This window comes from Apodemus sylvaticus, chromosome 1, assembly GCF_947179515.1.
Source record: "Apodemus sylvaticus chromosome 1, mApoSyl1.1, whole genome shotgun sequence".
Classification (NCBI taxonomy): domain Eukaryota; kingdom Metazoa; phylum Chordata; class Mammalia; order Rodentia; family Muridae; genus Apodemus; species Apodemus sylvaticus.
This window is the reverse complement of record NC_067472.1, coordinates 177,990,929-178,005,642: the sequence shown is the minus strand read 5'-3', so window position 1 is coordinate 178,005,642 and position 14,714 is coordinate 177,990,929. Positions and strand designations below refer to the sequence as shown.

The 14,714-nt window shown below is 45.2% G+C and overlaps 1 protein-coding gene across 2 annotated transcripts in view; it reads right to left on the bottom strand.

Moving 5' to 3' along the window:
* Positions 1–14,714, bottom strand: part of Dpy19l3 (dpy-19 like C-mannosyltransferase 3) — a 69,283-nt gene that overhangs the window by 24,638 nt on the left and 29,931 nt on the right. For both annotated transcript variants that reach the window (XM_052165377.1, XM_052165386.1), the window contains exons 6-10: positions 14,124–14,269; positions 11,599–11,722; positions 10,352–10,486; positions 5,675–5,806; positions 1,741–1,842 (exon numbers count right to left, since the gene is read on the bottom strand). In XM_052165377.1, coding sequence (XP_052021337.1) covers positions 1,741–1,842; positions 5,675–5,806; positions 10,352–10,486; positions 11,599–11,722; positions 14,124–14,269 — 639 coding nt within the window. The remainder of the gene's footprint in view (positions 1–1,740; positions 1,843–5,674; positions 5,807–10,351; positions 10,487–11,598; positions 11,723–14,123; positions 14,270–14,714) is intronic.

The window sequence follows — 14,714 nt, the reverse complement described above, 5'->3', positions numbered from 1 at the left end:
TTGTAATTTCAATTGGTATAATTTAATTTTTTTTTTTTTTTTGGTTTTTTTTTTTGGATTTGTTTTTTTTCGAGACAGGGTTTCTCTGTGTAGCCCTGGCTGTCCTGGAACTCACTCTGTAGACCAGGCTGGCCTCGAACTCAGAAATCCACCTGCCTCTGCCTCCCAGAGTGCTGGGATTACAGGCGCGTGCACCACCGCCCGGCTATAATTTAATTTTTTATTTATGGACTATGAAAACCCACCTAATACAAACAGCAGGAGCTGGAGAGATAACTAAAGAGCCTATACTGCTCTTGCAGCAGACCAGGTTCCTAGCAGTCAAATAGGGTGACTCAGAACTGTCCATAACTCTAACTTCAGAGGAACTATCGCCCTCTTCTGGCCTATATGGGGACTGCACTCATATGTACAGACCACCCACCCACAGACACACACTATAAAAGAAGTGGCTCAGCACTTAAGACCACTCTTTGCTCTTCCAGAGGACTCAAGTTTGACTCCCACCACCCACATGGGTGGCAGATAGCCATCTGTAACTCTAGATCAGGGGATCTGATGCCTCTCCTGGAGCTCCAGATATACATGTGGATCACCAGACATACATGTGGTACACAGGCATACATGTGGACCACCAGACATACATACATGTGGTGCACTTACAAACATACATACAAAAATACCCATATACATAAAAATAATAAAATAAAATAAAATAGTTGAGCCTTAACTCTCAAGAGTTCACAGAGGGGCACTGTGCTAGCTAGTTTTAGGAGAGGAGGGAACCTCATCTGAGAAAATGCCTTATAAGAGCAGGCTACAGGCGAGCCTGGAGGGAGTTTCCTTTTTCTTTTTTCTCTTTTGGTTTTTTGAGACAAGATTTCTCTGTGTGTAGGCCTGACTGTTCTGGAACTCGATCTGTAGACCAGGCTATGCTCAAACTCAGAGAGATCCAAGGCATGTGCCTCACTGCCTGCTGGGTGTTTATTAAATTAGGGATTGACAGGGGAGCGCCCAGCCCATTGTGGGTGGGGCCACCCCTGTTCCTGGGTTCTATAAGAAAGCAGGCTGAGCAAGTCAGGGAGAGAAAGCCAGTGAGCAGCACCCCTCCATGGCCTCTGCGTCAGCTCCTGCCTCCAGGTTCCAGTCCTGTTAAGTTTCTGCTTTGGCTCCTCTCAGTGCATGCTGACTAGGGACATGTAAGCTAAATAAGTCCTTTTTTTTTTATCTTTTGTCAGAGTTTCATGACAGCAGTAGTAAGAGCTTCCGTGCTGATTTGACTGAGATGTCCTCCATTGCCTCAGGCATTTGAGCACTAGGCACTAGGCTAGTGGCACTGTTTGAGGAGGCGCAGAAGGTGTGGCCGTGGTGCAGGAAGCGTGCTGTCTCTGGGGCGGGCTTTGTGAGTGAGCACCCAGTTTGCAGGATGTGAGTGCTCAGGCTGCTTGGCCCACCATTTTGGACGGTAACCCTCTTCAACTGTTAGGCCAGATAGGCTATTCTCCAAGTGGCTTTGTCCACGGTGTTTGTCACAGTGACAGAAGAGTGACTAATACAGATATGTCCTGGAAGGGAGGAGAGATGAAGAACCAAAACCAACAGAGCCGACTGTGGCTCTCGCTAGACCCACCATGACTCTCAGTGACTCAAGTTTGCCTTATAAATGAGTCAAGTTCAAAGCTTAGCTGCAATACCATAAGCACATTTCAGAAATGGCTCCCATCTCACTAACTAACTTACCTTAATAATGTTGTTGAGAAAAAGTGTCAAACAACAAACGAGAAGCAGATGCAACAACAGTTTCCAGATTCTAGTCAGGAAGGATCCCGTCTTTAGGTTTTTCTAGAAGTTGAAAAGATTATTTTAATTTTAAATTAGCATTTAAATAAACTTCGACATTACTATAACTTTATAAGCATTTGAGGTTGCTTGAGGATTTAAAATGCTGGCTCATATAACACACACAGGTAAAGGTATATAGAAAAACCCTCTACTGCATGCGGCTTCTTTTCCTTTATTTTAGTAATTTTTCACACGTTCTGAAATGGAGTGGAGGAGCAGATATTGGTGGTTAATGATCTAAGCAGGGATGTGGGTGAGAAGGGTTTGGGGAGCTGGTGAGGTAAGACTAAGGGTGTTTGGAAAACCTTATGAGAATCTACTACTTTGTAAGGTAATTTAGAAATGTAACTAAATAAAGGAGTCTGAAGAGAGGTCACCCGCATGGGCAGCCAAGGCTGCCCCTAGAAGATACAGGTTATTCAACAGAAATCCCGTCAATGCATGGGAGACCTCACTATGCGTTACAGGACAGGGAGGCCACACCCAGAAGACTCCAAGACAACATAAGCCCTTGGCTGCCCATGTAACAGATGCTAAGGCCCTGCTGGTGAAGACAGCCCACATGTGGGCTGCGGGACAGTGAGCTGGTGCTGAGTGGGAACTCCTCCCAGCAGGCGGGCTTTCCTGTGCAGGACGGTGCTCTGCAGGCTGGTGCAGGGCAAAGGCAGGGCTGTCTGACCTCAGCCTGCCAGGCAGGCACTCTGGATGGTAGCATGGCTGGGGAGGGGGGGAGGAGGCGGACAACTGCTTTCTGATTAGATGAGGTCTACTCACCGGGAGGGGAAGTCATGACAGGTTTTGTAAACTTAACAAACAACACACCGCTGGGGGGTGGGGGGGGAGGAGGTCATTAGTCCTGGGGAAAACCTCCGACTGCTGTTCTGTGTTCGGTGGAATGGTCGTGCTATATAATTGTCTTCTGAATATTTACATTTATATCTACACATCGGTGCTGCTCTCAAGCTTGGTCAAAGAAGCGTCTCTTTGCAGTGGGCAGTGGTTAGTGCAGAGACTCAAACCTGACCTAGGTCTTCAGAATTACCGACTCTAGGTGTTTAGCCTTAAATAAGATGCCCGTATCACACTCCCACTAAGGCTCAGGGAACACCAGGGGAAGGTGGGGAGGGGGAATTCACATTCACAAGGGGGTGGCTACCTTCATAAGAACCGCACAACAGAAGTCAGACGCAGTCCCAGCATGGATGGGGGAGCGGCTCGTGAGGCCCACCCCATCTGAGGAGCTATTGGCAGCTAATGGCCGAGACTGGCAGTTGTAATTCATAGGATACTATCCCACCTGACAGCCCACACTGCAGGAAGCCCCCCCCCCCCCCCCCCCCGAGGCCATTTGCATAAGGTTAGCACTAATTGGTTTCAGAGGGTAACTTTATAAATAAAGGACAAAGTTGGAAGGGGGACATGTTGGGGAGTCTGAGGAGAGACTGAAGGGTCACAAGTGGAATACGCGTGTATGAAAATATCAAAGAATTAAAAATATACATAAAAGACTTTAACACGATATTTTAATAGCTTACGAGGTACCCCATGCCCTTGTAAGTTTTTGTTTGGAATTCTTTGAGTTTTAAAAAAGTTTATTTTAATTCACTTCAATAACATTCCGAGGGCAGGTGAAGCCAGGAAAGGGTGGAGTCACCACATCAGCAAGGGGTCGGTCCAGCCCGGCAAGGCCATGGAGGGCACACTGGCACTACCGACTACACTCACAGCTTTCCCTTCCTTGTCTTGCGCTTTCCATCTATGACAGATGATAACGTGTAAGTCAAATCAGCAGCCTTGGCTAATGCCTGAATTAAGGTTTCAATTGCATAAGAAGCCATCACTGCTGAAAGGGAAGAAGGACCTGAGATGAGACAGCCTGAAACAAAAGTTTCACTTCAAAAGTGGGAGTGCACTTTAAAGGACGTGAACCTTAGCCACCCTGCTGGTGCTCCGTACTGGGAACTGGGTCAGGGTTTGCTTTGAATCAAAAATGAAAATAAGGTCCAGTGAGCCACACAATCAAAAATAGATTTTTATAGGGCTGGAGAGATGGCTCAGCAGTTAGGATCATGCACTATTCTTCTTTTCTTTTAAATGCTACTTTTTATTTATTTATTTTTGAAAAGCATGCTCTTTTATTGAAAAAGGAAGTAAAAACATTTTATGATAAAATTGAAGATTTACATGGAAAATATTTCTGATAAAATGAAGAGCTACATATAGAGAAACAATTTTCATGGAAAAATGAAGAGTAAAATGGTAGATTTAAAAAACATTGCTAAATTAATTGAAAAAGGAAGTAGAAACATTTTATGATAGAACTGGAGATTTACATGGAAAATATTTCTGATAAAATTGTAGAAAAATGTAGAAATACATGTTAAAATTAAAGATTATCATGCAAAGTTTTATATAGATATAATAATGGTAGGCATAAAAGTATTCCTAAGTTGATTAAAAGTGCAATTATAAACATTTTTTGATAAAGCTGAAGATTACATGGAAAATATTTCTGATAAAATTGAAGAAATATATAGAAAAACTTGTTGAAATTCAAGATTATTATAGAAAATTATATAGATAAAATGGTAGGCATAAAAATGATTCTAAGTGGATTGAAAGTAGAATTATAAACATTTTCAGGTAAAATTAAAGATTTACATGGAAAATATGTCTGATAAAAATTCAAGAAATATATAGAAAAACAAGTTAAAATTGACTATTTCATGGAAAATTAGATAATGAAAGCTAGAAGATCCTGGGCAGATCTCATACGGACCCTAAGAGAACACAAATGCCAGCCCAGGCTACTATACCCAGCAAAACTCAATTACCATAGATGGAGAAACCAAGATATTCCATGATAAAACCAAATTTACACAATATCTTCCCACAAATCTAGCCCTACAAAGGATAATAGATGGAAAACGCCAACACAAGGGAAACTACACCCTGGAAAAAGCAAGATAGTAATCTTCTTCCAAACAAACCCAAAAGAAGATAACCACACAAACATAAAAATTACATTAAAAATAACAGAAAGCAACAATCACTATTCCGTAATATCTCTTAACCTCAACGGACTCAATTCCCCTATGAAAAGACATAGACTAACAGAAATATTTTTCATGCAAATCTTCAATTTTATCAGAAAATGTTTGCAATTTCTCTTTCAATTAATTTAGTAATGTTTTTTATGTCTACCATTTTGTCTGCATTATTTTTCATGATAATCTTCAATTTTAACATGTTTTTCTATTTATTTCTTCTATTTTATCAGAAATGTTTTCCATGTAAATCTCTGATTTTATCACAAAATGTTTTTTGTTTTTTTTGTTTTTTTTTTGTTTTGTTTGTTTTTTTTAGATTTGGTTTTTCCGAGACAGGGTTTCTCTGTATAGCTCTGGCTGTCCTGGAGCTCACTCTGTAGACCAGGCTGGCCTCGAACTCAGAAATCTGCCTGCCTCTGCCTCCCAGAGTGCTGGGATTACAGGCGTGCGCCACCACTGCCCGGCTCTCACAAAATGTTTTTAATTCCACCTTCAATTAATTTAGAAAAAAAAATTTTATGTCTATCACATTCTATTGTTGCAGAGAACCCCTTGGCTCCCAGCACCCACTTTAGGCAGCTGACAATAGCAGGTAACTCCAGGTCGAGGGGATCTGAGGCCCTCTTCAGGCCCCCATAGGAACTGTACTCATGTGCACGCGCACGCGCACACACACACACACACACACACACACACACACACACAGGAAGAGAGGGAGGGAAAAAGAGAAAGCTAAAAATTAAAATCTTACAGTATCGTTTATAAAAATTAGAAAGTCCTACCTGAAATTTTCTTACAATTAATACTGAAAGGTTAAAACTGATGAGCAGCGATCCCAGAATCATGGAGTTAAAAAACTGAAGCGTGCAGACGAGGAGCAGGCAGCTGATCTGTATGCCGTACAGCCAGGTGGCCTGCAACGAAGCGGATGGATGGAGATCTCATTGGGGGAGCAAGGCACGGGACAGCGTTCACACCGCAGGTCCCTCGCTCCAAGAATCACGGCTCTAAAAGGACGCCCCGCTGTATGGTTTTTCACTTTCAGTGACAGGAAAAGTTCTGAAGCTGTCTGTTTATGTGCGCGCTGGTCTCCATGAGTCAGAGCCTGCCATATTTGCCACCATGACGATAGTGGACTGAACCTCTGAAGCTCTAAGCCAGTTCTCACGAAATGTTTGCCTTGATAAGAATCACCTTGGCCATGGTGTCTCTTCACAGCAATGAAATGCTGTGACATCATTTAGAAATGAATCGATCGTTTTTCGACTCCACACTCATATAGACGTGTGCAAAATGGCAGTTTTGTGGAGCAGCTGTCCTGACCCCTCATGGCTGCAAGTTTTTAACCTCAGAGAAAACCAGTCGGCTTCAAGCGTGGGGAACTGAGGCCTGCAGGCTCTGCCTTGCCTGGTGTCACCAGGAACTCAGAGCACAGGATGATAGTGTTTTTTAGGATTATACAATTTCTAACTGTACACAGACAAACATTAAACAGAACAATAATTAATGGAAAGGCAGGGCCAACAGCCAAAACCCAACACAGTTACCAACAGGGGGAGTGCAGGTTCTGACAGGACGCCTAACACTACACACAGACTGCATAGCCTATCAGATACAGTTTAAGTTTCTCACACCAGTGACTATTCTGTGAAAACTTGAACTTCAAAACACTACATAACTGTGAAGATCTGATTTTGAAATATATCTCCAAATAGAGGCTTATGTTTTGAAGGCTGGTAGTGCCTTAAACATTTTTTTTGGGGGGGACACATACGTGTATAATGTAAACATGATCATATTTAGCCCATTTCTGTTTCCTGTTTTCCAATATGTTCCCTCCCAAATTCAGGTCTTTGTTTTGTTTTTGATAACCCACTAAGTCTATTTAGTGCTCCCATATGTGCATGGGCTCCCCATATGTGCCCATATGTGTGTGAGGCACCAATTCCATCAGAGTGTGCAAGACCTACCAAGGCCACGCCCTCAGTCCAGAATGATGCTCCTTCCTCCCTCCCTCCCTCCCTCCTTCCCTCCCTCAGCAACTATCCACTGCCAGCAGCTACCGAGGAGGCTTCATGGCAGGATTTCGGCTGGCCTGATCTTGTATGGGTCTTGTACAGGCAGCCACAGGTAACAGGGCTGAGGAGCTGAGTCTTTGGGAGATGGGCCCAGCAGTGCAGGCAGCCCCCAGCACTGGGCCATCAGCAGCTATGCCCAGCTCTGGTACTGTCTGCTTCCTGCCTGCTGCCTCTAACAAGTGGCTGGACACCACAGACAGGACCAGCCCATCTCATCACTGTGCCTTTGCTAAGACAGACTGAAATGTCTCTGAAGTCACAGGACGAAATAAACATTTATCCTTGACATTTTCTGTCCCAGCAGTGAGAGAAATTACTAATATTACAATGTTACTAACATTATATCAGATGAGTCTATCTTGTTAGTTTTGCCAGTTTAATTTAACGTTTATGAGCTTCCTGTACCCACCCAGCTCCGCCCTCCCACCCAGCCCAGGCATTCCTAACATGTCTCCCTTCCCCACTCATGTCGTCTCCACTGAGTGCAATGCCTGTGGCACTCAGGGTCCATGGGCGCAGTGCCAGGGCCTGTCCTGAGGACGGCATTGCCCAGCCCTCCTCCGCATCCTCCAGCCTCACATCCTTCTGTCCCTCCTCCTATGATGCTCTTGAACCCTGGAGAAGGGGGTTGAGATGGATGTCCCATGTAGGGCTGAGCACAGTACCACATGTGCTCCTGACTAGGAAGTTCCTTAGCCCGCTGACCTTGGCAGTGGGGGGCAAGCATGCAGCTGACTTCCTTTGTCACCAGCCTCCAGGGAGGGAAGGGATGTCACTGTAGCTAAGTGGGGGCTAAAGTCGGACTCCCCATGTGGTCTGTGGGAGAAGGTGAAAAGTCCAGATTTTCTGACACTGCCCTGGCTTGGAGCAGGCATGAGAACAGGGTGAGAACAGAAATCCAGGCGCTCCCATGATCCCCTGCTGGCGGGTGGGAGTGGAGCCGTACTGTGTTTGGAAGGTGTTGGCTGCTATGGGCTGTTAGGTTTTCTGTCCTGCTAAGTTTTCTCTTTTCTGGAGAACAGTGTCCTTGTGAGTTTCTGTGCCGTTCCACTGCTATTTCTGGGTTTTGGGTTTTTCTAGTGTCTACTCTTGGATCCGTGAAGGAAAAGGCCATGTTTTCCTTCTGGTCTGGAAGTTTCTAGTTGTCTTAGGGTTTTACTGTGAGGAGACACCATGACAACAGCGACAACAGCAACTCTTATAAAGGAAGATGTTTAATTGGGGCTGGCTTACAGGTTCATTATCATCATGGTGGGAAGCGTGGTGGTATGCGTGCAGGCATGGTGCTGGAGATGGAGTCAAGCGTTCTATATATGGCCGGGCGGTGGTGGTGCACGCCTTTAAGCCCAGAAATTGGGAGGCAGAGGCAGGCGGATTTCTGAGTTCGAGGCTAGCCTGGTCTACAGAATGAGTTCCAGGACAGCCAGGGCTACACAGAGAAACCCTGTCTCAAAAAAAAAAAAAAAAAAAACCAAAAAACAAACAAACAAAAAACAGAGTTCTATCTGCATCAGAAGGCAGCAGGAAGAGAAAGACACTGGGCCTGACTTGAGCATTTGAAATCGCAAAGCCCACCCCCAGTGATACACCTCCTCTAATAAGGCCACACCTCCTCTAACAAGGCCACACCTCCTCCAACAAGGCCACACCTCCTACTATTGCCACTTCTAATGGGGCAATTTTCATTCCAACCACCACACTGTCATCTCCTTCCTTAACTCTGTGGTCAATCATTTGCTCTGAGTCCTTGGGAGTGGAAGAGGAAGTGCATGCGCCTGCTGCCTTGTCTGCACACAGGCTCTCGCTTTCAAAAGACGACTTATATCTTACATCTTGTGTGCACATTCATGCAGGAGCCTGCGGACAACAGAAGACTGCCTGATGTCCTGCAACCAGAGCTACAGGCAGTTATGAGCTGCCAAGGAGGTCCTCTGTAAGCCAGTAGGCATTCCAACGTGCCGAGCCATCTCTCTAACCATTAACTCTTTTTAAAAGATTTAATTAAAAAAAAAATCACATCTGTGAATTATGTACCTGTGAGTGAAATGAATACTATCAAGCCAAACAGTGGTTAAAGGACAGCACACACTAGGAGAGAGATATGACTTTGTTTATTTATACAGAGTGTTTGACCAGTCAACGAAAACACGTATTCTATGTATTGGTAGAATGGGTCTATCAAAAATTCATAAAAAAATTAGAGAAGAAAACAACTGTTTGATCAGGAATGGTGGCTCGTCCCTGCAGCCCCAGCGCTTTGGAGGCTCCAGGGTCAGCCTGGGTTATGTGGAGGCTCCAGGGTCAGCCTGGGTTATGTGGAGGCTCCAGGGTCAGCCTGGGTTACGGGGAAGACCCTGCCTCAAGTAGTTAAGAGCACTTGCTGCTCCTTCAGAGCCTCCAGGTCTGGTTCTCAGCACATCACCATCCCTGACTTTGCTTACAGGGGATCTAGAGCCCTCTTCTGGCCTTTGCAGGTACCAGGCATGCATATGATGCACGTATATACACGCAAGCAAAACACTCATATATGTAAAATTAAAATAAATCCTTTTTTAAAAAAAAATCAAAACAAACACCTCCAATGAATATATGCCCGGTTGAGTTATATATTTGAAAAATAGGTACTTCTTATTAAGAAAACTTAAGAGCCATGGGTGTATTTTAAATTTTAAGCCATGGTTATGAATGGAAACTGACTGAAACACTATGTCTTACTTAAACAGATGCACATGTAAATGTTTATTTATTTATATCATTTGCCTGCATGAGTTTAGGTGAACCACATGTGTATAGTGCCTGTGGAGGTGAGAGAAGGGCACTGGGTCTCCTGGAGTTGGATTTGCAGGTATGTAAACTCTGTATGAGATGCTACTGGAGTGTGGAGTACTGAATCTGGGTCCTCTGCAGGAGCGGAATGTGCTCTAGAGTGCTGAGTTATCCTTTCAGTGCCTAGTGGTACTATTTAACTTTTGAAAATGTGGATGGGTTGGAGAAATGGCTCAGCAGTTAAGAGCACTAACTACTCTTCCAAAGGACCCAAGTTCAATTCCCACCGCCCACATGACAGCTAACAACCATCTGTAACTGTGGTTCTGGGGGATCCTATGCCCTCTTCTGGTCTCTGTGGGTACTGCATGCACACAAGTGGCACACAGACATATATGCAGGCAAAGCACCCACACACATAAAGTGAGTGAGTGTCAAAAAATGTGTTGAATTGTCAAACTGGGCTGCACACACATCTTAGCTTCAGGTGAGCACAGCCCGATGACTCAGGTCAACTGTTTCACCTTTGTCATCCTCTGTATCAGTCTCCATCGCACCCTGTGACGGAGCCACTGGAGGGTGTGCACCGAGGAGCGGGAGGCAGGCAGCGCTCACCTTCACGGCCGGCAGCATGTCCAGGGAGTCCAGGATGAACAGCACCAGTGCCTGAAGCAGCATCATGAACTGATTAAATTGCCATGTCAGGCTAAAGAGGAAAGTCGATACGAAAATGGCAAGAAGTGTCAGCCTCTGTGGGAACAAAAGAAAACAAACCTTTGCAGAGTCCCCATCTCCAGTCTTCAAACAGTCTCGCAGTTAAGTTTTCTCGGGGGTAGCCAATATCCCAGTAAAGCAAATAAAAGCGGAGGAGGCAGAAACTGTTGCTCTGAAAAGCTTTGCATTTGTAAATGAGTTCCAACTGTCCCGGAGTGATGCTCTCATATGGATATCCACATATGGGCTGTTCGTTCCAGTCGGATCTCGAGGCCATGATACAGCAAACCGCATCTCGAAAGCAGCGGATTAGAAATCCTCACAGTTTCACAGAGCAATGTGGGCTTCCTGCATCTACTTGAGGGTAGGTTATAAAGGGGACATTTTTAACTTGACATTTTCTTGGCAAAGGAGGAAAAAGTTCAGAGGGAGAGGGCTTAACTTGGGGGTGAAGAGATGGCTCAGCAGTCAAGAGAACTTGCTGTTCTTGCAGAGGGCCTGGGTTCAGTTCCCAACACCGGGGATGCTCACGACCATCTGTAACTCTAGCTCAAGGAGATGGAAGCCGTTCTTTGGCCTCCACAGGTACCAGGACCCAAGTACTTATATTCAAACACACATGCATGCACACATCGTTTAAAAATAACAAATTTGGTTATGGGATGAGGTCTGTCCGTATGAACTGCAGTTTTTTGCTTATATAGAACCAGCAGATTAAAAAGTACCCGATAAACTTTGGGTTGGCAAGTCAGCTCCATGGGCAGAGGCACTGAGAAGCCCAGTTCAACCCCTGGGTCTCACAGAGGGCAGGATCAGAAAACGCCCGAGTTTCTCTCTCTGACTTCTGCACGTGACACTCAACACACCTGGATACACACATATGGATGGATACATGGACACACACAGATAACACACACACATACACTTCCATACACACTCACTTGTAACCAACACTCATACACTTACACTCATACACACTCACTTCTATACACTCACCCATACACTCACTGGTTCTCTCTCTCTCTCTCTCTCTCTCTCTCTCTCTCTCTCTCTCTCTCTCTCTCATACACACACACACACACACACACACACACACTCACACACACTTACACACCCTTACAAGTAATTAAAGTGTTCTAGAAACTTACTTCAGAAAGAGGCTGTAAGTTTGGTCTCAGGAAGTAGGTAATTGCTGCAATCTGTATTGCAAAAAAAGGCAGAGCCCAGTTCTCCCTCAGCGGGATGGTAAACTCAACTCTCGTGGTATCTATTCTGTAGGAAGAGAACACAGACAGCCAAAGTAACAGCCAGAATTGTTCTTGCAACAATTTCCTCAAGGAATCCTAGCAGGAAAGCTAGAGGGCATTTAGTTGAGGGACACACAGATTCTAGCCACTGGCTCTCAAAAACAATTGTCATTGTCATCATCTCTATTGTCCTCATGACATGAAATTGGTACTGACAACATCAGACCTGCTCCTGTTCCTTATTAGCTAAGTGGTGAATTCCAGTCCACGTTAGCCAGGGTACGGAGGCCACGGAAGGCCCACACCAAACCCCTCCTCACAGTTTTCTCTAGATGCTGTAGGCAAAATTTTCTTTTCTTTGATTTTTTTTTTATGTACATGAATGCTTTGCCAGCAGTGGCCAGAAGAGGGCACTGCATCCCGGAGAACTGGAGTTCCGGGCAGTATGATATGCACTGTGGGTACTGAGAACCAAACCTAGGCCCCCTGTGGAAGCAGCCAACGTCAAGCCATCTCTCTGGCCCCAAGGCTTCCCCCCTCAGTACTTTATGCCTGACACTGAGGCTTGCTGACGGCCTCAGCAAGTGAATTACCCATGGGAGTGCAGTGCTCCACAAGGCAAGACGAGGTAAGCTCTCACCTCTGTATAACACAATCAGCACTGAGAAACACACATGCACAGACCGGGCAATTGATGACAACCTCAAAAAAATGACAGTGCCGTTCAGAGCGTGAGAGCGCAGGTGACAGCCTTCTGAGTCAAGGTTCATACCTCTAAAACAGCTAAAGTACCTGCCTTATGGGGTTGTTCTGTTTTGAGACAGGATCTCTCTATGTAGCCCTGGCTGTCCTAGAACTCACTATGTAGACCAGGCTGGCCTAGAACTCAGAGATCTGCCTGTCTCTATTTTTGGCACACCACCAAACTCAGCCCCATGTAGGGCTGCTACTAGAATAGATGTTGTAAAGCGCTGAGCACATTATATGCACTCACTAGACTTCTAATGAAAGGTAACTCAGGGAGGGCTGGGGAGAGCACTGGCTGTTCCTGCGGAGGATCCAGCTTGAGGTCACAGCCCCTACACACCAGCTCACAACTGTTTCTAATTCTAGTTCCAGAGATCCCGTCCCTTCTTCTTCTGGCCTTCGTAGGTACCAGGTACACACATGGTAGGTGCACACACATCTGCGGGCAAACACTTAAATACATAAGACTAAATTTAAAAGTGTTTTTCATAAGGTTAAGAAGAAAACATATATTTTCTTCAATTCAACAATTCAATATCTTTCTTTAAGACTAGGGTCTCATGTAGGCCAGCCAGGCTGGACGGTGACTTGCTATATAGTTCAGGGTGCACTCACATTTGTGGTGACCCTCCCACCTTAGCCTTCTGAATTCTAGAATTATAAGGAATAAGCCAGTAATCTTGCCTGCCAATATCCTTGAATATATGGAAATATATATTGATAATACTAAATAACAGAAGAATTACATAGTAACACAGCACTGTGTATTTGTTGCAAACCCTCCCTGCAAATAGACAGGGAAGGCAGGTATGTGGCAGAGCCTCTATTTAGCAGCTAGGAAAGCAGAGGCAGAAGGATCTGAGTTCCAACCCTGCTGGAGCTGCAGGGGAGTTTAAAGACAGCCTAGCAATGCAATGAGACCCTGCCACACAACTTAAATGTTACCAGGAAATCCTGGGACATAGTTTAGTAGTAGAATGCCTCAGGCAAATGCCCTGGGGGCAACACACACACACACACACACACACACACACACACACACACACACACGCACACGCACACGCACACACGCACATACACACACACATACACACACACGCACACGCACACACGCACATACACACACACATACACACACACACACAGATATTCATACCCTCTCTTACACATACATGCATACACACATTCATATATACACATACACTTGCACACACTTTCACACATACACAAACTCTCACACACTCATGCATGCACTCTAACATATGCACTCTCTCACATATACACATACACACACTCACACACATTTTCACATACACACACTCACATACGTGTTCTCACATAAACCCACAAACACACTCACACAAACCCTTTCACATACACATTCTCACACACAGACACACTCACACACATTCAAATGTACACATACACATTCACATACATTCTCATATACACCCACAAGCACACTCTCACACATGCACACTCTCACATTTACACACAGACACTCATACACACGCACTCATACACACTCACACTTACATTCACACGCACACTCTCACACACCTCTCTACTGTTCAGGGAATACTGAAACTGTGTGGCGTTCACAGCTGTTCTCTGCGTAAGAAAACAGTCACTTATCCTGACTCGAAACTAGGAAGGAAGAGTGAACTGACCCAACTCACCTGTTGGTGATGTACCAGAGAGCTGCCAACAGTCCCGACAGCCAGGTGCCACTAAGGAGCCAGCTGGTTGTATAAAGGGCCGTGACGTAGACTGCTTGGAGCCCGAAAAGAGTGTAGATATAAAAATAAACAGGTTCTAGATATTTCTGTAAAAAGAACAATAAAAACGGTTCGTCAGAGCTGGGGACTCAGCTCAGTGGGAGCCTACATGCCTGGTACCTTAGCTACTGTGCTCTTGCTGTGAAGGGACATCATGACTAACAGAAGGAGGAGTTTATTGGGCCTCACAGTTTCAGAGGGTGAGCTCACGACCATCACAGCACAGAAAGCAGACTGGCGCTGGACCGTGAGCTGACAACCTGACCCACAAACGGGAGGCAGAGGCAGACTACCTGGACTGGTGTTGGCTTTTGAAACCTTAGAGCCCACGCTTGCCCAACACATACTGACTCCAGAAAGGGCACACCTCCTAACCTGCCCCAACAGTTCTGTCAGCACGGATCAAGCACTCAAACATATGAGCCTATGGCAGCTATATTCACCCAAACATCACACCGCGAGCACGCCAGGCCCTTGCTCCATTCCACAATC